Consider the following 25,734-nt stretch of genomic DNA (forward strand, 5'->3'; position numbering starts at 1 on the left):
ACAAAAACTGTGGCTGAAAATTAGGTCAGTGTGCTAAGGGGCAGCTCCTGATTAAGCAGCAGCTAAAAAGAACGACTCCGTGAATGAGACGAGGCATTTGAGAAAGGGATATTTACTGAGAGCTGTTCTGCTAAAAACACACTTGAGGCCAGAGGGCTGTTTCACTCAGCTATCCATCAACAGCAATCCATGTAAGGTGACCCAGCAGAACCCTGAGATCAAGGTGGAAGGAAAAGATTTCATCAGATCTGCTTCCATCTAAAGCAACGTGGGCCTGGCACTCACTCCACCCCCAAGATATTGTTCTGGCTCTTTTCACATCAATGAACCAAGATCCCAAGGTGCTCATTCCCTGACTGCACAGATGCCAAGACACACTGGCCCCCGACCCCAGCCTCCCAACTCGGCTTCCCAAGGGTGCCTCTGCCAGTCTACACAGTTCCACTGGCATTGACATCAATACCCTCACTTCATGCAATAGCCCACCAGCCAGTCAGGTGGAGAGGGTGAAAGAAGCACACCCAAAGATGCCTGATCCCTGATCAAAGACTTAGGTGAGTCTGGCTTCAGATTAGATTCTCTTTCAGAAGCAAATTGGCTTCTGCAATCTAGTACCCATTCCCAGAATTGTGGGACGAAGCATACCCAGCCTCATCTATAGACATGTGTGAAGGAAAAGCTGACTTTCCCTTAATGCTGGAATCTGGATCATGAATTAGATCTAAGTTACCCACCTAGCCCATCCCTCTGATGACAGTGATTTGTCCAGTGGGAAAGATAAGTTGGTCCAACATGTTTGAAGTCACAGGATTTTTATTGAGTTGTGGGGAACAGTTATGTCTCTTCGTTTACATGAGCCCATAAGTAAACCACCCTGGGAATGGCCACCAGCCATCCATTGTGGGGCCACAGGGGTGAGCTTGGCAAGAATGCAGACACCACAAGGAGAAGAAAAGCCAAAACTGGGTGAAGTGAGGTACCAGGTCTTGGTCACATACTTTGAATTACTAGAATTTTCAAAAACTGAGCCCATAAATTCCTATTGTTGTTTAAGGCACCGGAGCTAAAAGTTATGTTATTTGAGCTGAAAGCATCCTAAGGGACAGAGCAGGTAAATAAATCATTCCCTGCCAAGAGGAAAGATAATATCTCACCAAAATTCTCTGGCCTGGGCACATATTATATCATATTATATTATATATTATACCCAGGCACCCTGTCCCCTTAAAATAAATGGTCAGACCAAAAAAAAAAAAAAATGTCAGATGAACACACTAGCTAAGCAAGCTGCAGAGGAAGAGAAAAGTGAGTGTCCTCCTTTTCTGCATCTTCAGCTTTGAAACAGTAACCCAAACCAGCTTATGTTTTCATCTAGGGATTTAAATATCAGAGGCAAGTTGCCACCCCTCCCCCTCCAGCTCTGCCGACCCTCTCCAAGTTTCCACCCCCTCCTTCACTATATTTAAAGGGGGGGGAGCCTTTATTCTAATCCCAGTGCAATTCTCTCAGCTCTTTCCTAATCCCTCCACCTGTGAGATAATTGCTGGCATTTAGGAAAAAACTCAATAGTAATCATAGACTTGCACACAAAGACACACAAAAAAAAGGCAGATAAAATAGGAGGAAAAAAAAATCACAAGCCCAGAATTATTCACACTCTGACATCAGAAATACAATTTTGCCAAATGCTCTCTACAAGGAATAAAGATGCAGCTGTATAGGAAAGGGGGGCATTTTAAGATGGCATGGTTCTTATGGGTCCTGTATATTGAGGAAGATAATATAAAACTAGACACTAAAATTAGTTGTCATCACTTAACCATTCATAAGTGAGGCACAAATTATATTAAGCACACCTAACAAACATGGACTCCTAGTTATGATCTTAATGCAACAAGAAAATTCTGTTAGTCAGTGGTGGTCCTTGTTAGGTGATGAAGGTGTGGGGGAAAGCTGCTGAGATGTATTATATGGTGATCAGAATTAAATAAAGTCTGTGAATCATGCACTTGGCATTCCTCCATCAACTCAGGCTAAGATCCCATCCACACTTCTAGCTTTTGGTTTATGGATAGAAGATGGAGAATCCCTTACAACAAAAATTACAACAAAAATTCATTAATAGGAAACAGGTTTATAAGCTAAGGGAAATGCAAAATTTGTGTTGAATTACATAAAACGGCAGCACTCTTCTAGCATTTTCTTGTACAATTCCTCTTTGGTTTGCTTTATTCCTTGGAATAAAGGAATTGGAGACACAGCATGTCTCGAATTTGCCAGATCATAAGAATAACTTAGACATCCAGATTCTGTGATTCTAAGACAGGAGCTAAGAGTCTTCAATTTCACAAGTTCCCTGAGTGATTCTTATGAACTTGAGAAATATTACTATAACTCTGTAGTTTTATTTAAAAGGAAACACATGTACACTGTTATTATAGAAAGAGGAATGGGCAGACATTCTCTGTCTCTGGAAGTAATGCTTGTTTGTTTGTTTCAACAAAGGTAATTGGAAGAAAACTAACAAGCAAGAGAGGAGATGATGGAACAAGGGAAGAACTGCAAAGCTCCTTCCTTTTCTCCTGGGCACATGGCTAAATTACAGTTCCCAACCTCCTTTGCAATTAGATGGGATCATGTGATTTAGTTCTGGCCAATAGCGTGTTGCACATAGTACTTCTAGGCTAGACTCTAAAAATAAAAAACAACCCTTCAGTCTCTTTCTCTTCATCTGCCAGTTCAACGTAGTGGAAGACAAGTTTCTAGAAAATGACAAAGCCACAGGATGGAATTCAGGATACTTGAAAGAGTAGGTGAAGCAAAGATTCTTCCCCCATTACCCACCAACCTGTAATGTGAGTGAAAACTCTTGTTATGGTTAAGCCACTAGAATTTGGAACTTGCTTGTTAGCCTACCTTAAAATACACCACTGCTGCCCTGTATCTCTGTTTTATCCTGTTCCAAGACCACTGTCTGGATTTTAGGATCAAGTAAATCTAGAGTAGTTAAATCACAAGTAGTGGCCACCAGGGTGTCAGTATAATATCTCAACTCTACAGGAAACTATTTGCACAGGAAAAAAGCCCTCACTTTCTGAGTAGCACAGGGTAGAGGCAGCACAAAATAAGAGGGGACAAAATAAAATTTATTATGCACAAGTTCAAAAATATCAGCTGATATCATTTATAGGAGTAATATAGGAAAACCAAACGTAGGTTTAAAAAAAAAAAAATTTGGTAGGCAACTATAGACCTGAGTAAAGGAGGGGGAGGAAAAGGGATCGAAACATAAGGGGCTAGGGATGGCTCGCAGGTGGTAGAACTACTGGGACAATACCTGAAGGGAGAAATCAAATACTGCAAAATTATGAACAAAAATGCAAAAAAAAATTAAAAACTAACAAAAGGGAAAAATATATTATGCAAATGTTCTCCTCCTACTCTATTGTGAGCTGCTTGAGAACAAAGACAGAATTTTATTCACTTTGTGTACACCTTGTGCTGGGTGCTTGTTAAACTTCATTAGACTGTATTCTGTCTGTCAAGAGAGCGGAGGGTGCAAATTTTTTATTAAAATTATAGGAAGAGTCAGAGAGTCTATTATGTGCTCAATGTGTGTTTGTTTGCATCTCCATTCTACCCAAAGTAAAATAATGTATTACTTATCCTATATTATATGCAATATGATTTATGTGTCTTATTAAGGATATTTTTTCATTGCCAATGAAATTTTTTTCTTTAATTAATTTATTTTTACTTATTTATTTTTTACATCATTTTTCATTTTTATGCATTTTTTCATCTTGGTTGTAATCCCCATGGACTTCCCACCACCAATTCACCTGTGTGCCAGAATATATTATAATCAAGTATTATAATCAAGAGTAACTCAAAGTTCAGTAAGTGTTGTTAAATTGAATTTATTTCAATTAAAGATGGCATGGTATGTCAGTCAAATCAGCTTAGGCTTTGGGATTGGGCAAAACTAAGTGTATCTTCATTCTGTTATCACTTTTGAACGAATAACCTTAGACTTTTGTTTTCTTCTCAGTAAAAATGAAGATGATGAGATACAATTATTCAGAGATTTCTTTTAAAGTGTGATAAGAAATAAAGTTAAACATGTTTGTTTGCTTTAGGTAGAGCAGCAGTTAGTAGAGAAAATTAAAGATCATTTCAAATAAAATAAACCATTTCTAAGAAGGAAGAGGCATCAGCCCTCACCTCTAGCACACACTGTCTAGAGAGGCCAGGAGACAAGCAGGTAAACGGAAACTCAGACACTCATCTATGGGAAAGACAGTCCTGTCTCTGACCCTAAATGCATGAAACAAAAAAATAAATAAATAAAATAAAATAAATAAAAAATGCATAAGAGGCATTTACAGGTTGGTTAGAAAAGGCACAGAGGATCTAGCGAAAAAGTAAGCCTGTGGATCCTCCCCTGGATTTTTTCCCTACTAATTTTGGAGTGATGCCAACAAGCAACAACAGGAAGAGACCTGGAAAGTTGACAAAAATCATTATTCTTCCTCAATTATTTTAACCTTGCCTCCGCAGTGACCTTCGCACTGCCACCGGTTTAATGGTATTTATTCCAGCAGTCGTTGTTTTCACTATTAAACAGAGATGCAGACCACGAGATAATACAACTAAATCACTCTTGTAAATATTTAATATCATTGCCTTTCTTTTTTCCTTTTAACAAATCACTATCAAGGCTGAGCACATAGTAGAAAACACATTTATTTATTCTGTCCCGGAAAAAAAGCTTAGTGCTCATGCATTTTATCTATCCAGTTCTCCAAATGACTTTGACACTTGAGAGCCCTTGTGATCAAAACAGTATGAAGGAAGGCAATTTTGCAATAATTTAAGAACTGATTTCCTGTGCTGATCAACGCCCCCCAAAGTTGTCTCATGGTTGGGCTGCAAACTTACCCATTACACTCATAGCAAACCCGAAAAGAGAAATGTTATTTTTAAAGAAAACAAAGGATATTATTAGCTTAAGATACATTCTCACTTGAGGAAAAGTTAATTTACCCATTTATTTTTTAAAAGTTGTAAATAAAATTACTATTCTTAAGGGAAGAACAAAGGAAATGGAAACAATCATTTGAAAATCAGTCCCAAATGAATTTCCTTATAGGCATTTACTCTGTTACAAACAATCTACATGGGACAGTACAAAAGGGGGGTCCGGGTGGGAATGGATGTAAATAGCTCTTTGAATCAGCTGTGTCACCATTTCCTTCAGCCAAGACAAAGCTGTTGACTGAGCGAATGTACATGTGATAAAAAGTATTATAAAATCCTGAAATAATCCACTGACATCTTCAAAATCTGGGATTGGCTCACTTCTCAGGGGAGTAATTTAAAGGATGACCTTGCTTAGAATGTTCTAGACTCTTACACAACATTACTGACTGTGCTCTTAGCTTCCAGTGGACCATCTGTAGCAGATGCAGCTAGTGCAGAGACGATGAAGATGACTGCTTGGTTGCCTCTTAAGAGGAAAGAAAATAGCACTCCAAGTCAGAAGGTCTGAGGCCAGTCCCAACTGCGCTCTGAACTATCCGTGTAGTGACAAACACGGCACTTCTGCCATCTCAGCGTGTTTTTTCATCCACAAAATTACAGTGGGATGCAGCAGCGGAATTCTCAGTTCCCTCTGAGCTCTGAAATTATATGCTTCTAAGATTTGGGAAAGCAGATCAGCATTTTTTAAAAAGTAACTCTTAGCTAAATGTTTTTGTTTTCTTCATGGCTCATATAGTTTCATCAAGTAATAGAAGGAAATCCCATCGCTCTTGTGCACACAGACAGAGTGAGCACATCCATCAAAGACCCAAAAAGCAAACAGGTTTCATCACGATTACATTTTTATTATGGAAGGAGCAAAAGGAAAAGGTCTGTGGTTCCCTTTTGCAACGGGCTATCTGAAATAATCCACTGACATCTTCAAAATCTGGGATTGGATCACTTCTCAAGGGAGTAATTTAAGGGATGACCTTGCTTAGAATGTTCTAGACTCTTACACGACAGAAGTGCAGCAGGGGCTTGGCACTGTCTGCTACTGAATTCTGAAGAATTATTAGGCCAGCATTCCTTGTGCTCATTCAACAAGTATTTACTGAACTGATTCCATCATGAGATGGGTACTGTTAAAGGCACATACCAGGCAGAATCACACGGATAGTGCCCCTGAGTTTGTGGAGTTTATGTCCTCACAGACTACTACATTTGCATAGTACTATTTCAACCTGCATAATGCTATCATCTACCCACATATAGCAATTACTACCCACCAATAAACCTACCAAGTAGGCTCTTCCAGGTAAAGACATGGAAGGTGAAAAAAGATCTATTACTTTGTTCATAATTCTTTGACTTACCATGATACTATGAAATATGTTCATGAGGACTAAGTAATGTTTATTGTTGATACGTATGACAACTGATTTTCTTTTTTAATAACATCCAAATCCAACCTCAGCCCTATATGTATATTATCTCAACAGCTCTAGGAAGCAGGAAGACTATTGTTCCCATTTTACGTATTAGGATAAGACTCAACACGGTAACAAGGCTTGTAAGTATCAAGAACTCTGATCTACCATGTTTTCTTTCTCAACATCCTCAATTGGATCTTCTACAATTTGCTGAGTGTTCTCTTGACTCCAAAATGTTGGCCATTCACTAGAATGGAGATGTGGTGCTCCAGGCTCAATTGCTGTGCCTATTAGATTAAAACTGGGACTCTTCCCCATAACAGTTGTGGCAAAGACATTTGGAAGCACCCTTATTGGTCACTGGGGGGACACGAATAAGTACAGCAGGCTCAGCAAACTGCACCTCCACAACCAGATTAATAGCCCCAGAAAAACGGTCTACAACAGATGGATCAATGGCAGCTACTTCATACTGAACAGACAGCACATAAATAGGACAAAGTCCTCAGCCTTGCAATAAGAGCCCACAAAATCCTTAGCTGAGCCAATGATTTCTAAACAAAGTACAAGTAATTCTTCAGGAAGAATTTCCTTCACCTACGTGTTCACTGTCTGGGGAAAAAAAGTCATTGAGAGCCAAACTCAGTGTTAGGATGAATGGCCTCAGATGTAGCAGAGAAATAACCACAGTAACAGTTAGCCTGCCCCAAATTTCCAAGCAAATAAGACTGAAATAAAGTTTCTGGTACTTCTCTCATCTTATGCTGAGCCCAGCTCTTCCTTGAGTTAAGCAAGCCATTATCAGAAGCTCTGTTGACATGCACTATATAGATATCCATTGAAGCACTTAGCACCCTGCACCTTGGAAATATTTTAACAAGACTAGTGTCTTTAAAACTGCAGTTGTGGGCCCTCCCTGGTGGCACAGCGGGTTAAAAGCACAGCACAAAGAAGCTTAAGCCACTTCTGCATGAGTTCCATCACCACCCTGAGGAGCTCCACAAGGAGAGGCAGACCTCTCCTGACCCACCCGCTGTTCCCCTCAGCAGTGTACTTCGTCGATCTGCCTGTTCTGCTCCCCACTCTGGTGAATCCTCTCACCCTCCGCATCTCTGGCCTGTACCCCAGTTCTGTACAAATAAGTAAATAAATCTTAAAAAAAACAAAACTGCAGTTGCTTTAACATCTGTGTTATGCATTTTACCGAGAAGCAGTCATTTCCCTATTGAAACTACCCCATCCGAAAAACCTATTCCCAATCAAAACAGAAAATGTACTTAAAAGGCATCTTGAATGAAGCCTGTCCAAATCTTTTTCAAAATTCTAAGGGCATTAAAGCTTATAATAAGATCTAAACAGGGACTTGAGAACTATCTTTTCTAAAGTTTTCAACTGAACAATAGTTTTAATTCTAGGAATGTTCACCCAAAATGTAAATTACCAAAAAAAGAAGAAGACTTTTACATTAAATAAACCTGAGAAACTTTTAAAGACTACTTTTTTTTTCTTAGCAATTCATAATTTGCCTTGTCAAGGCTCTCAGAAGTCCTGCAGTCAAAACCAGCTAAATTTTGTTTTAAACCTGTGTTTTGAGAACTACTTTTACTTTTCTTGAAACATTATTAGCTTTTCTCAAAATTCTTTTCCAAGGTGGCAATCTGGCTGAACACATTATTTAATATCAGATTCTGAAAGATGACAAAACTCCCAGTTCACACACACTTATATTTCTCATTTGGGCTATTTTGAAACCAAGTGACGCATTAATTTTAAAGAAATAGAACATTTAAATGTCTCCAGTTCCTCTAGAATTAAGCAATCAGCAAATGGTTAGTAGTAGATTGAATTTCACAATTTTCTCACCAACTTATAACTCACAAATCACTGTAGGCTTCATACTGGATACATACAAAATTCACATGATCAATTTCATGTTCTGAGCTATCGCTAGTAATTGTGGAATGTATTTTTGCAATGCATATTTTAATCCATTTAGCAATTTTTTCATTTAGCAATTCTCACAGCAATGGGAGTAACTGACCATAGAAACACACCTAATTCAGTTTAAATATTTCAAGAAAATGAGTTGAAAATTTTTCCTACCATTGTTTGTGTGATGCACATTTTATTTTGTTTTAAGAAAAGTGAAGTGTACTCACACATACGCATTACTATTTCAGGTTTGAGATTTAATTTTGGATAGTATCAAGCCAAAGTACTGCCTCTCATTTCAGTAATGGATCCGCAGGCATTTGGAAGGCACAGTCATTAGCTTATCTTTAAGTAAATATTTTGATTGTCAGACAGCTCCTTGCAAACAAGGTTCTATTCCAAACACTCCTGATGCATCCAAACCCACTTGCACATCATTCACTGAATAATCTGCTTCTGTGTTAAATATAAAAATCATCCTAGGGTAGTCAAAGTACATGGGGAAAGCCTGGTCTGGAGGCTTTGCATTTAAAAGGGCTCCTGAGCCTATGGGACCCCATTCTCTTTCAGCTCTTCACCATGCTACATTAACATAAAGCTTAGGAAATGAGCTATTACCCACCATCATCCCCCCTAACCACTATCACAGAATATCACGCACTCACAAAACAGCATTAATTGTCAGAATTAGCAACCATTTAAAAGGCAGCTGTTCTTTCACTTTTAAATAGACTCCAAATTTCAGATCTTCCCCTTGTATTAGTTGCTTGATCTATTGGTCTCTCTCTTTCACACACACACACACACACACACACACACACACACACACGCAGTATTCTTAGCCAACTGAATTTTTAAAGTTTTTCTAGATTCAAGGAATCCAAGAGAACATTGTCTATAAAGCAATATTTTCCACCCCAGCACTCACCATCACTGTGTCAGTAGGCTGGAGAGCTTCCAACCTGCTCAGAAGCACACTCACAGCCCCAGGTGAAAGGGCTATTTTGTGTGGTATGAGGGGAGAAAAGAACAGTATCTCTTTAAGAGTCAACAGTAAATTAACTTGCCCAAAGAGTGAAATAATTAGCAGTTAGTAGCTTATTAAAAGGATGGCAAAGGCCAAGCTGCCATCTGGGATCTCCAGTTTCTTGCAATTGTTATTATGTCACGATGTATGAGCCGCCTTCCTTTCAAGTCACCCAGCCCCCCCCTTGCTTTATGTGTAAATTTTAATGAAAGATGTGGCACTTTTAAAACCAGGCGTCCATCAAAAGGTGTTATTAGCCTGGCTTTTTACAAAGCATATGGTCTTTTCTATCTCTGCTGTTCTACCCCCAGCTAAATGCCTTAGGACAAAAAGGAAAGCCCAATGATATCAATTAGACACTTTCTTTGAGCAGAGAGAAATTTGAGCATCATCAGGAACAGGGCCAGGCTGGACCTCACGGAGGACAGCCTCTGTTTTCACACAGTGCAAGACTCAACACCTCCTTCACCCCTGAGGCTGATCCTTCTTAATGAACATCAAGGCCATCTAGAGACTGCTGAATGATTTCCACATGGATACACATGGTTTGCAAGGGAGAGGGGAAAGGCTGTGTGTTTATCAAAAATTAATAGCAGAAAACAGTACAACAGAATTGCCAGGTTATGGGCTGACCTGATGCCTAGATCTGAATAGTGTTGATCTGGGTGGCGTCTATTTAGCTGTATGTTTACACATGTGGATTTTAGATATTCTCCTTTAAGGAAGAAAAATGAGCCAGACAAATAAATGAAAACTTCCCTACAGGGTGGGAATCCATGATGGGTGATTTAACTAACTGAATTATTACCTGACAGTTTCCCTTTAAAATAAATAAAATTAATTTAAAATCTACATATAGGTAGATACATATATATGAATTTATTTCAGAGGCGAGGTGGTAGTTATATTTGAAAGCCCTTTCCAAAGTCCTGTGGATTGTAGACAAGATGTCAGAGGCTGGGCCCTTGGCCACACAAGGCATACTCTCTTTCCATATTTGTCAAATACTGAATAAACATTTTTTTTTCAAATGGCAAAGAAGACGGTCTGCTACCTTCAGGTGCACAGCATGCTGAAATGTGGTCTTTTCAAAAGTACATTCCCAGTGGATGCTACATAGGAACCTATTCATCTGTGTTGACACACATACACATACACTGAGAAACACCATGGCATGTATAAGCCTAAGCACAGAAGGAAACATTCTGCTTGTTCTCTTAATAGATATTTTTCCATCACTCCATTCTTCTGAATTCTTTCTCAATGAGCTACCTCATAAAGATAAGACAATTTAATTCAAAACAACATTTACCTATTGACATCATCAAAGTCAGGTTTATGTGCATACATACAGCTCTAGAGAATTATATCCTCTAAGATTAACCAACTCTCCTTGGTAAACAAAAGTTTTACAAGAGAACACAGTTCACCTTAAGAAGAAAGCATCTTATGATGCATTTACACAAACATAAAATCTGAGCTCAATCAACAAATTCTAGTTGATGATTAAGGAAGTCAGGCATGTTGCTTTGAAATCTGAGAACTGTCTTCCTTTATAGAGTGTCTATTGAAATTTAATTGAAATATCCAATTGAGCCATTTTGCATTTTCCTAATAAATCTACTGTCCATATTTACACATGTTTTTTAAAATGCTTCAAGAAACAACCATTCTAAAAAATATTTTCAATGTCCAAAAGTTTCTAAACAAGGAAGAAAAGCATTTTCATATTATTCAAAGCACCAATTTAAAAACATCACTGTCTGAAATACAGAATTGCTAAAATCAGGCAATTTTACTTTTTTAATGTTTAAAATAAATCTATTTTCCCCCTGCAGAATTTCAAAATAGAAGAAAAAAAAAACATGGAAAACAGGCTTCTTTGAAAGACAAAGTGATTTTATCCATTGTCAAGAGGACAAATCAGTGGTAGATGAGAAACAGATGAAGCGAGAGATGAAAATGTAATATTGCCCCTATTTTATTATAATTAGGTATTTATAGAGCACAGATGAGTTTATTTTCATAATTAGTAGCTGGCATTGCATTTACTAATTTGCATAAACAGTTGGCTATCAAAGAAATAACTTATTTGCAGGGCTCTCAAGTCCTAGTGGGGATGCGAAGGGGGTGCAGCTCCTCAACTCAGCTATCTTAATGTTATTAACAGCAAAATACAATTGATACGAAATTGTGTTCAAGTTCATGTCACTTGATTATCCCTTTCTAGTTTGGCCAGTTGATTAGTTTAGACTTAGACAGCCAATGATCAGTTCTGGCTGGTAAAAAATTGCATGTATTTTGAAATGGGTGAAAGTGGTCAAATGCTTTAAAACTACGTACACACACACAAAAAAAAAAATACACACACAACACATAGTACATACCAGAAGGCTCTCCAAATTCTAAAATAGTAAAGAAAATTCTATTAGAGCAACACTGTGTAGCTTAGTAAGTGAAGAGCTCTGTGGGATTAAAGTAAAAAGGAATCACATGTCTTCTGGCTACTCTCACTGTTCAAGTCTTCGCAGTTCTTAGCTACTTCTTATTGAAGGTGTCAGTTACCTCTCTTCCAAATCTGAGGTACTCTGTTCTCCAACAAGATCCTAAGAATAAATCTAAAGGCCTTTCCTGCTTTAATTCTGGTGTCATCTGTGACCAGTTCACTCTGTTCTTTATACACACAGGGCCTGCAGGAGGCTGAGGTGAGCAGGGAACTAGAACCAGAACATATGACCATTCTACATGACCCACTGTGCTCCTTTGCTCAGCTGGCTGGAGTAATAGGCATAATGGTAAGGGCCACCAGTCAGGAGGTGAGTGGACACCAACAAATGAATACACTTGTCCTCAATGCACTTGTGATCTATTAAAGGGGAATGTTGCAATCTCCAAAATAACTTTAACATAAAATATTAGCGAGATACATGGATGAAGGCACGTCTTAGCTCAAAATGGGGCATTCAAGGACAACATCAACTAGGAAATTAAATCTATGAATGATCTTAACAAACAGGAAAAAGGTCAGCATGGGCTGTGATCAGGAGAGCAGCAAAACAAGTCAAGCAAAGAGACATGGAAAGGTGCAGTCCATTATCTGCTACCCTACCTGGCAGCAATATCATACCTAACATTAACAAAGGAGAAAATTAAAGGTAAACTGGGTCATATTCAGGGCAGCTTTGAAAGGGAGGTAGCTAATCCTACATTCCCTTAGGCGGACAGCTGGATTTAAACAAGTCTCAGTGACAGCATAGACAGGAAGAAAATAGAGGAAGGGAAATTAATTGGACCAGAGCAATAATCTACTAAGGACTAGCTGGAAACTGAACTGAGACTATAGAAATGCAAGAGATATTCTGGAGGTAAATCAACAACTCTCCTACTAATCACCTGGGAATAAGAAAGTTTAGGAGGGCGAATATAGGAATGAGTTGTGGTTTTCAAAGCCTGGGTAATGAGGAGGGCAGGGACATTGTTAATAAAAATAGGAAAGCTGGTTTGTAGCCAGACGAGATAAAGGCTGACTTTGGACAAACTGAGGTGACAGAACTGGTGGGACATTTACACAGACAAGTATGACCTAGAATGCAAGGTGGCAGACTGGAAATTGAGGCAGGCTGTGCTAGGAAGGTATTAGGAAACTTACATAGCAAGGTCTTTCTGGATCTAAAAGAGGCAGGATAGAGTAGCCTCAGATTCCGAGTTTCACTTCCAGTTAGCCACCCAATGGAAATTAGTTAACTGAGCCTAGTTCTATTTGTCCGTAAAGCAAGAGTAATGCCATTACCTGCTTCATAAAACAGTTGTAAGGACTAATTGTAACGAGACACAAAGGTTGGTAGACAGCAGAGTCAGGTTTAGTGTTACTATTGGTGATTAGAGAAAGAAAATAAGATTCCCAATCCATGAGTAAAACCTAAAGACATTATTTTATAGAATATTTTAGGAAATTGGGGAGAGAAAAGGAGCAATATGGGGGAGGGGGAGAGAAAGAGGAAGCAGGTGACACGGTCCCACTGGCTTCAGAAAGGTGGAGCCCTCCTGGGCAAGGACTGCTGGTTTGCCTATGAGGAGATCACTGGCCATCTCTGAGGCAAGTGAGGGATGGTCAGCCAAATGGACCCCTTCAGTCAGAATTCCTCTTCTCCCCCATTTCCCAGCTCCTTTCAAAAAAAGTCCCAAGTTCTTATGAGATCAGGGTTGCTCATGACAGATTTCTGAGAATGAACCTACCTGTGACTAGCATAAAAGGAATGGCAATCAACCAACCCCAAAGTGAAAGACCTAAACTGCTTCCACATACTTTTTAAAAATCTAGAAGAGCATGACACGCCAGTGAGAGATAGTTCACAGACTAGTCACCAAATCAGCATTTTCAATCACTTGCCAGCCCCTTCTTTCCTCAGCATCCTCACGTCAGAACCACATTTCCTACTTCCATTATTTGCCAATCTCTGGAGGAAATAGCGGCACGCAGCTTCACAGAAGCTGGAGACTCAGGAAGAGAAGAGAACTGGATGCAGATACATATCTATAATGTATCAATTAACCTCTCCCTTCACTCTGGAACAGCTAATCCAATTTGGGCTGGTGAGCCAGGTTCCTGGACTAGGGTCTGGCAGCTTTCATTAGGAATGAACAAGTGAGCTGGGCTACCCAGAGGTGCAGAGCCCTGGAATGCTTGTGAGAGCTTTGGAGCAAGCTCACCCTGCTCAGGACCTCTCCTTCTCCCACCCTATTAGGCAAGGAATGGACTCTGTTAGTTAAAATCCAGCATCCCTCTTTGTCCACCCTCCCCTTACAAGGTACCACGTTGACTATCCCTGTTCTTCCAATACCCCCAGCACCACCGTTGTTAGCCCATCGCCCCCATCAGAAGCTTCACTCCCCCAAATACAGAAATATAACACAGAAGACAAAGAAAAATGAGCAATTATTCCTTAAATTTTCATACTGAATAGAATTCCAAGCAACTCACCAGTCTTCTCCCCTTCTTGTCTATCACCCTTCTCCCATGGAAGCACCTCTGAATTCACATCTCCCGGTCCCTCACCCTTTTCAGAGGGTATCTTAGAATGCCCTGCATTGAAGCTAAATATACCTTCCATGCACCGCATAACCATGCTTAGAATAAACCGTTCCCACTAGAAACAGTCCGCCATAGTGGATCTGCTCATCTGCGCTCTCGGGGAGGCCAACCCAGACCCACCCGCGACCACAGCACATGAAGTGCACTGAAGGGAAATGAGAGCTTTGGCTTTTTACGTATTTATTTACTTTCAGTTGTTGTTAAAAGCATTAAGTTGTCATCTGGACTGTATTCATCAAATCAGCAATTCCCCTTGGATACAAGAATATTTATAGAGAAGGCAGACTGATACTGATAATGAGAAAAATAAAATGGTCTCTACCTTTACTTCTACCTACAGAAATGAAGTGGGAAGTCCAATGAAGTAGAGGAAGCATGGTGTCCACCATGGAGGCGGCCAGAGAGAGAGAGAGACCAAGGAGAGTAACACATCAGCACATGGCAGACACATAAAGGAATGTCACATACATCACAAATCCCTCAACAGCAAATGCAGCAGCACCACCATGTCTCGAGAAGGTAGCACAAAACACATGTACAATGTGAAGCTTAAACAAGCTATAAACTCTGTGACCAGCACGGCTGTTTAAGTCAGCTTCCTGTTTAAGCTTTCTCCCTCTGCTTTTTCTCAATCCCATGTAGAAACATGACCAAGTTTTCATGCAGAAGCACCATGTGGCCCCATAGATGTGAACTTGCACGCACTCAACCAATCTAAAATTGGTGAGGGAGGGCATCAGAGAACTGTGCCGACATATAGGAGTCGCAAGTATAACATACATGCACATACATGTGTGTGTACACATACAACATACAGACATGATTTCACACATCTTGATGACATCAAAGACCAGTGATGCACATTCAGTGGAAACCAGACAAAAATATTGTTTTTGGACTGAAGGAATAAGGAAAAAGAAATGTTTTGTAGGTTACCATCACATGGGCAAGAGCAGACAAGGGGGAAGTAGTGGGGAAAGATGAGCGGAGGGGAAGACAGTCAAAGGACCTTCTTAATGAATTAAATTGCAAATTGCAACTCAAAATCTTAGTAGCACTGACCACCCAGAAGAATTCTGCAACCTTTCTTGAAAACCTCTTAAAAATCCAATATCTAAGTCTGTTCACTGCCTAATGACACTTTTTCTAGAAGATCCCTGACTTAGCTCCCAGGGCATGTATACCTGGTGGCTGTCAGAATGTTTTTCTCAGGTGCAGGTCAAGGCTGAGTGTCCAAGGAAACTTGAATAGTGGGTAGAAATGGGTAAGGCACACAATATGGAATCTCCAAATGTTTTTCATATCCATGATGGGATTTAGCCACCCAAAGTGCCTGTCCTGCCTTAGTGGGTCTGAAATAAATCCAGTGACGATTAAGGAAGCCCCAACCAGTGAGGTCCATCTGCCTCAACTCCATTCTATGACCTTAAGCTACACGATGTCTTCTGGAAGCCCAGCTAACTATGAAGACTTGCCCGACCTCCTCCCTCCAGCTCTGTTCTCTGACATCTGCTCTGTACCGGGCCACTTCTTCACCAAAGTATCCAGAATCCACCTAGCAGATATTGCCTGGGGTCTATACACTTATATTGGGAAAGCATTTCTTTCTCCTTATTCTGTATTGGGAAATCAGAATACGCTCAAGTGTCCACCTCCACAACTGCCTGGACACTATAATTAACCCTATCTCAGCCCTGGGTGGTTCCTAGGCCTGACCACACTCCCTGTGGCAAAGCTATGGAATGGATCTAAGTGGAGGGACTTAAGAGAGTCAAGAGGGGTGGTCAGGAGCACTGTCCCACCCTCTTCTGAGGATCAAGGAGAACAGAAGAACATGGAAATAACCCTTGTTTGGAAACCATGTTTCCAAAAAGGACACTGAGTCCCATGTGTATCTTGAAGGGAAATGAAAGTGCAGTCTTACGGTGTCAGGGCAAGGCAGGTAAACCAATCTTATAGTCATCCCAGAGCTCAGAAGAAACACAATAGTAGCAATTGAACAGTAAAGGAAAAGACCACTTTAAGTAGGCTCAGTTCTCAACTCCTGATTTAGGCTGATAACGTGGAAAAATTTTATTTAGGAGAAAAAGACTTCCTTCACAGCCCACCCTGTGCTTAGCTGAGCTGAATTTCCTGCACAGCTCATTCCCTGCATATTTGAATATTTTAGGTTGCAGATGCTGAATTTACAGATCTTTATATGCAGTTTTCTTCGGGGTGTATAATGAGTTAGAATCCTACCATGAGGACATTAGCATGTTTCTCTGGTGGTTTTTGCTTTTACACAAAACTGAAAACAGTTAAACCCCCAAGGGCTTCCTTTGACTGTGTAGGGCTGAAAGCCTTTCCAATGGGCGGTGGGATGGAGGGCGGAGAGAAAAAGCAAACCTTTACTCAGAGTGAAATTCAGGGAGAAGCCCAGCACCTCTCCCCAACTCAGGGCCCCAGCATGGGGCCCAGGGAGGAGCAGGAGGAAGTTAACCGCTCTGTTGCTCTGAAATTGGCTTCATTCACCCCCATTATCGACGCCGTCATGCCTTGTTTCATGCTTCTCTCTCGGAGGCAACCCAGCAGGGCCAGCGCTCAGATGACAAATGGTAGTGCAGAGTGAAGAAGCCAAGGGGGTGAGGGGCAGGAAACCACGATGCACTGGGAGAGATGCCCCACCACTGCCAGCGGCCCTGCTGCCAGCCTGGCCCGTGGCGAGAGCGCCAGGCAGAGAACGGCCTGCAGTGGCGATGAGACTGAGCGGCCAGCCTGAGGCAGAGAGCAAGCGATCCGGCAGCGGCAACACAAGCACAACGCACCTACCTTGTTCACTCATCATGAGGTGGGAGAGGCCTTGAGGAAGGAAAAGAGGGGAGAGGGGACGGGGAAGGAAAAAAGAAAGAAGACAAAGTTAGAGTCTCACACGCAATGCAGTCATGTCATCATTCTCGTGGGCAAGCAGTGTGGCAAGCCACATGGGTCTTGGGGGAAAGCCTGGAGCCCTGGCCCCCCAGCCTTCCTGCGGAAAGGCCGCTTCTGTGTGTCAGGAGAGTCTTTTGTTTGCTGAGCAGCTCTGGGTCTCATCATGAGATCTTTCCTATCATCACTGTTTTATACAATAAGTCATATTTGAGATAAATCTAATGAAAATTAGGTCCCTTGGGAAAGAGACTTAAGATGCAAGGCAAAGTAGGTTTCTTTCTTTCTTTCTTTTACATTTCTTTTAATAGTAATCCATGGTCACTGTAGAAACTTTGAAATCAGAAAGGCAAAAGAAAACTCAGTTGTAATTTGAACATCCAGCGATAACCATCAACTTTCATTTTTAGACAGAGTATTCTTTTCTACAAAAGTGGAGTCATTAAATATTCCCAATGAGTTCCTGCTTGCAGAGTTCCTTAGATGACCTGAAAAGGTTTCACCTGTCACCCTCATCTTTGCCCAATGATAACTACACCCCTTCCTTCCTTGTTTCTCCATTTTTTCAGAGAAAGTCCCTCCTCTGTAATCAGGGAGGCCTCGTCCAGCACTGAGAGGTTGAAGAGGTACACAGAGTCCCACTGAGCACATAACACAACCTCTGTGTTCTTACGGCAGTCAACTGAAGCTATCAAGGGCTCATTGCTCAAGGGAAGTGTGCCCCCTGATAAACGTACGGCATGAAAAGATTTCTAACTGGTAACCAATCACACCAGCTATTTGCTCTTTTGCTGCTTTGATTATTTCTGAGTATATCTGACAAATTCCAGATCACCCAGAGAAACTTTACCCAGAGTGAAGTGTAGGGATTAATAAAGGAAAAAAATCTCTGAAGTATGGAAATCTCTAGATGTTTTTGGAGATTACTAGAGATTTAGAAAAGTAATCAGAGGCAGAGTATGGGTCAAACAACTGACTTTTCAAAGATCAGTGATATATTAAATACAAGATACATGTGTCTTAAATGTCAGGGAGTCTACTTTTTAAAACAAATTTCATTAAACTATTATCATATTTTAAATGCACATTTCTGGCACTCACTTCTCCAGGTCTTGGATTAACACTCTTGGAGAAATGGGACCCTGTCAAAGCTAGTCAGTGTCATGATTTATTCTGATTTTTAAAATTTATTTTAACTTTGTTTTTTTCCTGAGGGATAACAGGGAGAGGGAACAAAGGGCCCCAGGTTTGGCTGAAAGAAAGCTTTGCAGAGGTAACTATTTCTAAAATGCCTGAGGTCCCTAAAATGCCTGAGGTCCGGACTAAGCCACAGCCTTCAGCATCCAGGTCAAAAGGAACACCAGGTGAGCATCTGGAGCAGACAGGTGGCTGCATGGAAAGGTTAATGGAAATAGAATTGGTGCAGGGGTCAGCAGGAGGGCTACAGGCATTAAGAAATGAGAGTAAGGGAGACCCGAGGAGATACCTGAGAGTAAAGTAGAGGGTCGAAAGTGAAAGGACAGTAAAGGAAAGGTATTAATAGATCTTAATGTCTCACCACAAAAAGAACAGTAACTACAGAGGGAGGTGTTAGCTAACTGTGAAGGTGATCATTCTGCAATATGTGAGCGTATCAAAGCAACAGCCTATACACCTTAGACTTCCTCAATATCATGTGACAATTAAATATCAATAATGCTGAGGGCAGGGGACAAAGATACAAACAAAATTAATGATATGAAACATTTTGCATCTTTGGTTAAGGGTGGTAACTAGGCAATGGAGTGGCAGAAGTCTTTAGTTGAACCAAACAGGTATTTCAAAAATACAGTAAATGAAGAGTAAGACAATTTCTTGGTAAAGGGGGTTCAAAGCCCAGAAAACCCCTACAGATGCATCTACACATCTGTCACATGTGTTTCTGCAAGTGTATGTCACTGGCCACTTACACCAACCACCTGTGGATGCTTTTTAACAATAAGATCCTACGTCCCGGGCTAGACCTGATCATTAGAATCTTTGTGAGAATCTTTCCTGGGGGACAATCTGAAATTTAAATACATGGCCCATGTAATTCCATACCCCCTAGAACTAGAGGGCTACCCCCATTAGAGTGGCATATAAATCAAGTTTTGGTAAATGAAATTGTATGATAAATGCACTGTGAGGAATTGGATATTTAATGGAACTCTGCAGTGGATCTTTTTTGTAAAAGAGTCATTTTAAAATGCAAATAATTCACCACCTGTGTTTTTAAAATTCAAACATATACTTATCAGGTTTTATTAAACTACATATGTAGTTACAGTATGACTACTTGAATAGAATGTTCACGTTCTTCAACTGCCAAAAAAATCTGAAATACAACTAATTGGCCAGGAAGGAAGATCTGGGATCTAAAGTCAAAACTTTGGTTTTGCTGGCCATAAAGCAAAATGGACACAAACAGATAGATAGGAACATGTGAAAAGAACATGAATAAGGAAACAGCCATATTATGTGTAGCCATAATATGAATTAAACTTTCTTTTGCTGTTTGAGAAGGGAATTTTGTTCCACTTTCAAGAACTTTTAAATCAGCATCTTATTTACATATGTAAGCCTCATAGCTTGCAGTTAAGAACTAGAGCCCAAAAATTCCAGAGTGTTCAGGTTTATTCTGAAATTGTTTGTCCCCCTTTCTATCCCCAACTACTCCTTCTTGTGACTAAATTCTCAGATCCACTAAAAATGAATTTAAGAACCAACAATCAATTAACTAAACAATTCAAGCATTTACTATATGCAAAGACCAGATCAGGTAATGGGATACAGTCAAGTATAGTACTTGGTTCCTGAGCTCAAGGAGTTTAGTTGTCAAGAGGTGTGTGTGTTTACATTGAAGCTAGCCTGCATATGGTAAATAGTCTGGTACCTGACAGTGAAAATGTAGGGGTCAAACTCAAGGACTTGACTCCCACCTTTGTTACTTTCTAGCTTGTCACCCTTGGGAAGTTGCTAAACCTCTCTGTGCCTTGATTTTCCTAAATGTATAATTTGGGTAACAAGAATACCAAATGTTACAATTTGGCTGTTTTGAGGATAAAATAAATGAACACATAAAAATGTGTGCTTGTTGGGGACTCCCTGGTGGCCTAGTGGTCTCAACGCTACTGCCATGAAGGCCCACAGTGCTGGCCTGAGTTCTATCCCCAGCCCCTGAGGTGACCACATGGCGCGGCAGACCTCTCCTGACCCGCCCGCTGCTCCCCTCAGCAGTGTACTTCATTAATCTGCCTGTTCTGCTCCCCACTCTGTCTGTGGTGAGTCTTCTCACTCCCCCGCTCCCCCATACATACACCTCTGGCACCTATACCCCAGCTCTTTTAGCTCTTCTATGCATAAATAAGTCTTTAAAAAATAAACCAAAAAAAATGTGCTTACACATGGTTGGAGCTATGTAAGAATTATTGTTATTTTTATTGTGCTATCAACAAATGCCTAAAGTCTGAGCATACTGACATAGAGCCTGACTTGTGCTAAGTGCTCAGGATACATTTGATGACTGAGTGAGGAACGAATAAACAGATATCAAATGATAAATTTGGACAGTGAGGACTACAGGGCTGTGAAAGGGGCCCTGGAACTACATAAAAGGTTTCTGGAGGAAAGTAGAATTAGAAAGAAGCCCCAGAGGATGGTTTAGGATTCAGGAAGATCAGCAGCCTTCAGTACCAACACCCGAGCACACAAAATGTACATTAAAGGATTTTTCTATACAATTATCCAGAAGCACCTATGACACGGGCAGGTACATGGTTAGTAGGTAATACATGCTGTCCGATAACAATGAATACCTACAAACAGCTCATGCAAAGATGAAGGGAAAGGTGATCTAGAACTGTTCACAGAGGCCTTGCATTTCAAGGCAAAGGAAAATGGACTTGACTTTGTAGCTGATAGGACACCTCGAGGGTTTACATGCAGGAGAGCGACCCAAGGATAACGATGTGGAGGAAGACCTCTTTGGCAATGGTGTTAACAGGATGGATTAGAGGGGAGAGAGGAAAGAGCAGAAAGATCACAGGTAAATGGCCTAAATTAGTGTCATAGCAAAGAGGGTAAAGAGATTCCAACAGCTTTTGGTAAGCAATGGTGGTTTCAGGGAGGAGAAAGTGGGAAATTAAGTGAAACCTTGTCAGAAATAGGGAGGATTTGAAGTGAGGACAACAATTAATGCTGTTTTAGGCATGGTGAAAAAACATTCAACCACGAATGTCTAGCATCCATTTAACAACGTAGCACTAAGGTCTACGAGAAAGTCAGCACAAACGTAAGGATGCCTCACATGTCCTTCATGGAACAGAGGAGCTGTGCCATGGAAGTTAATTAGTCCTCCAAGAGAAAAGGGCTGAAGTTTCTAGTCTTAACTTGGGGTGGGATGGAAGCGATATTAAGATAGCTTGGTGGCTCATTTCTTCCCAAGCATATGCAACATAAAATTGTATATTCAAAAAAGGAAAGGAAGCGACATGGCTTTCCAATATAGATACAAAAAATAATGCTCAAAAAAAATCTTAACTGAGAAGGATATAATTAGTATGGAAGGAAAAGGAATCCATGCTGGTGGTGTTATGTATGGTTGATGAAGACAGAATGAAGATGAGACATCCCAAGCTCAGAAACAGTCCTCCCAGGCCAAGCACCCCATTGGGTTTGGGGTTTGCATTTATTCTGGATCTGATGTTCAAGAGCTGCTGAAAGGCAAGACTTGGGCTGGACCAGGGTGCCCAGGGAAGGAAAAGAGACCAGGTTGGTCTGAAACAGTCTCATCACAGGTTCTGGATTTGAATAGATCCTCAAAGGCACACAAAAGCCAGCTCTGTAAAGTTGTATTAGTGGTGGGTAAAGAGGAGGTGGGATTGGGTGACCCTTGGACAGGCAAGATGTTGAAAACTGCCAACACTAACTTCTTGTGTAATTACATGTTTTTTTTAAGTTGCAAAAAATTAGAAAGCTGTTGAAGTGTCACCCTTATAGTTGCCAGACCCTGAAAAGAGCCACCTTTCCTGGATCCAGGGGCCATTCTGGCTCCCCACAAATGTGTGATATTTTTGCCCTTCCCCTCTCTCTTTCCCATGCTGTATTCTACCTCCTTGGGCCCATGTAGCCATGGAGCATAGTTTCTCAGAGCATATTCAAGAACAAGAAGAGAAAGTAGGTAAGACAAGCAAAGTTGCAAAGCTTTAGAACAGACTGCAAATTATATGCAAATTGTATGCAAACTATACGCCCGGCCCTCTAAACTATGTTACACCCTTTGGGAAAATCCCCGTGGAGATAGCTGCTTTTACAGATTCAGAGAATGGAAATGGCTATGAAAGCAAAGCCATTTGTAAGCAGCCATGGCCATCATGAAGCCTGTCAGGGAAATGACTAACACAGAGAATAGAAACCATTTACTAGAAACCAGGGGAAGATGCAATGTTCAGGGACCAGGCCAGAAGTTGAAGGCCTCCATCATTTAAGCTAATACCATCTCCCCCTCCAAATGGATGATTTTCAATCCATCCTTCCTTCACTCTAGCTGGGTAATTGGGGAGAGCACTTCATGAGAGGAAGTTACTCATGGAAAAAAATAAGATTCAGGGGGAAAAAGCAAGTGATTTCTGCCAAGACTTTTATTTCATTCATTTTCAGGGTAAAATTCTGTATCCCTGTGTAAAATCTATATATCATCTCTTTTTCATACTAAAGTAGAAAAACTAAATGTCACTAATTGTTGCAAGTGCCAAGTGCCAATGTTGAATTCTTAGGAAGACACAGGATTTTTTAAAAGTGTAATTATATAAAATCAGAAGGTAATGGAAGCAATCGCCCAGTGTTTCCGGAGGAACTGAGGAGACAGGGAAAGTGGTAGGGGTGAGGTCCAATGAAAAGAGAATCCACACGTGGCTGTGTCTGCACAGTGACTGGGAATTTGGAAAAGAGAGGAGGAGAAATAAGAAATACACATATTAGCATTTTTAGTACTTAAAAGAAGAAATTCAGTTAAGTTGACAGGCTAGATGAAAGAACTATATCCAAATGATCATAGTGTGTCGGCTTTTAAAAACCCAGGGGTGAATCTAACAAAATAAAAGAATTAGTCCCAAGCCTCAGTCAAATAGACCAACTGTACAAGGGCTGGAAAGGGAGGGAAATAGGTTAGGAGCAGTGAACACAAAATTTATGAAGCTTTTTAGGGACTCTACATTGAACTTATTACCACAGCCGTTTAAGAGAAAAGCTGAGGTTTGGTGCTGCCATTGATGGATGGAGCTTAGAGAAGGAGATATGGGCCCGTCTGTGATGAACGGATTAGGACATGGCCATAATCCAATATATGTTGTAGGCATCCTTCTTTGGAAAGGATGCCAAAGAGAAATGTCATTTTCTTCAGAGAACAAATACTTGGATGAAAGAATGTAAAGCCCCTGCATGAAAATGCCCCAAGTAACTGAAGGTGTTTTAGCCTTTAGAAAAGAAAATCCTTATACACAAAAGTTCTGTCTTCAAACACTGGGAGTGTAATTAGATCTAGTCTATGTGTCTCCAAGGGCTGGAAGCAACACAGGTGGTGGAAGTTACTGTGGCTCAGAATACGGAAGAGCTTTAGAACACTGGGGACCATTAGGGTGGAATGGAACGACTGAGTTGCCCATCGGTGTAGGGCTGAACCAAGTCTGAATAAATTTGTATAGAGGAAACTGGAAATAAAGATGCATCAAGAGCACCAACCTTTCCATACCTACGATGCTGATTCACACACATTTGACAAGCACATACAAAATGGTGATTGGTGGGGGTGCAGGCTCAAAGGATGCTCTTCCCTAAAAGTAAGACTCACTGTCCTTCAAGAGCTTGGGACTGTTGGGGGAGGGGGGCGTGTGGGGCACAGACTACCATGTATTATGATATTAGCTCTACTGGCCCCATAACTTGAAATGCCCTAGAGCACAAAAGGAGAATCATTCACCCCATCCTCTTTTACACACCCCCAAGCTCCCAAAAGTCCTTAAAGTCTGTAGGGTGTAAATGGTGGCTAAGACTGAAGTTTTCTAGTCCCTTGACTATAAAAAGTTTCTCTATAAAAAGGTTCTCAGACTTTGGGCATCACAACCACCTGGGGAAACTAGTCATGCCATCCACCAGCTCTGCAGAGGTCTCAATGCTGAGCAGAGGGAACAAGCCACAAGCCAGTGCTCTAAACAGTTCTAACCTGGATTCCAATGCCAGCTTGACCTCTTTCTAACAGGGGCATTCTGAGCTGGGGAGCTTACCCAGGCCCTTTCCTGTGACTTATCCACCTCTCACCTTACCGCATCGTCTCAGGCTCGCATGTGGACAGCATTTCACACTGTTCAGGGCACAGAGGAAGGGCTTACAAAAAGGCTTTATTTCCATCATTATTTCTGAGCCTAGTAAACCTAGATGTCCTCTCCTCCCCACCCAACCCTCATCTTGCCAATTACCATTTCTCCAATAAACTGTCAGCACAGGCCTCGATACCCCACAAGTTATAGTCAGCTAAACTGTCCCACAGGAGACGCACTGACCTCAACTCAGCTATTCCATCCCCCACTCCTCCTGGGGCCAAGCCCCACAAACTGACTGGGTTAGCCCAGATCCTTACCAGGCCACCCCAAGCAGGTCTACAATGGCTGGGAAGGTCCCACCTCTACCATAATCAAGCTGTGAGAATAACATGAATGTTCACTGGCCTCAGTTTCCCCTTCTGCATAAGGAGGGAATTAGTCTAGAACAGGTCTTTCATGGGCTCACCAATGGCATGTTAATCAGCACAAATCTTTAAGGAGGCCCTCCCACATGTTACAGGGCATTTAGCACTGCCTGTACTTCCTACTAAATGCCACCAAGGCCCCCTCATTCGGCAAGGGAGAGTAGTACTATCCCACTGACACTACAGGATATCTCTAATGATGTCTCCTGCTTTACTCTAACCCTGCCCTCCAGAACGGAGCAACCAACTGCGACCATAACCGGTACCCCAGTGGGTATATCTTGCTAAGACAGAGGTGGGGATTTGAAAAGATTCTGGAAAAAGGCACCAAGTGATCTGTTCCCTTGAGTTAGCCAAAGATACAGGCAAACTGGGAGTCAGCTCCTTACTCACACTTATTCATCAAGAACAGCTACGGGAGCCCAGGGGGTCTCTCCAGGCCCCAGCTGTGCAATCTGCCAGCTGAGGGGCCCCTTCCAACTCAATTACACTCAGCGTGGTAGATTCCCCTGTGGCCTGCAACCCTGCTGAGCCAAGCCCAGGATGGGCACGGCATAAA

At 41.2% G+C, this 25,734-nt stretch overlaps 1 protein-coding gene across 17 annotated transcripts in view; it reads right to left on the minus strand.

Annotated features, from left to right (window-relative positions):
• The window catches only part of NRXN3 (neurexin 3), a 1,505,538-nt gene that overhangs the window by 1,378,755 nt on the left and 101,049 nt on the right, over positions 1-25,734 (minus strand). For all 17 annotated transcript variants that reach the window (XR_001145407.1, XR_001145406.1, XM_012724445.1 and 14 more), the window contains exons 4-5: positions 17,318-17,347; positions 14,829-14,840 (exon numbers count right to left, since the gene is read on the minus strand). Coding sequence is in view for 15 of the 17 variants with exons in the window: in XM_012724445.1 (XP_012579899.1) it covers positions 14,829-14,840; positions 17,318-17,347 (42 nt within the window). In the remaining 2 variants the exon portion in view is untranslated. The remainder of the gene's footprint in view (positions 1-14,828; positions 14,841-17,317; positions 17,348-25,734) is intronic.

Source organism: Condylura cristata, unplaced genomic scaffold (genome assembly GCF_000260355.1).
Source record: "Condylura cristata isolate star-nosed mole 26May11 unplaced genomic scaffold, ConCri1.0 scaffold00013, whole genome shotgun sequence".
Lineage (NCBI taxonomy): Eukaryota > Metazoa > Chordata > Mammalia > Eulipotyphla > Talpidae > Condylura > Condylura cristata.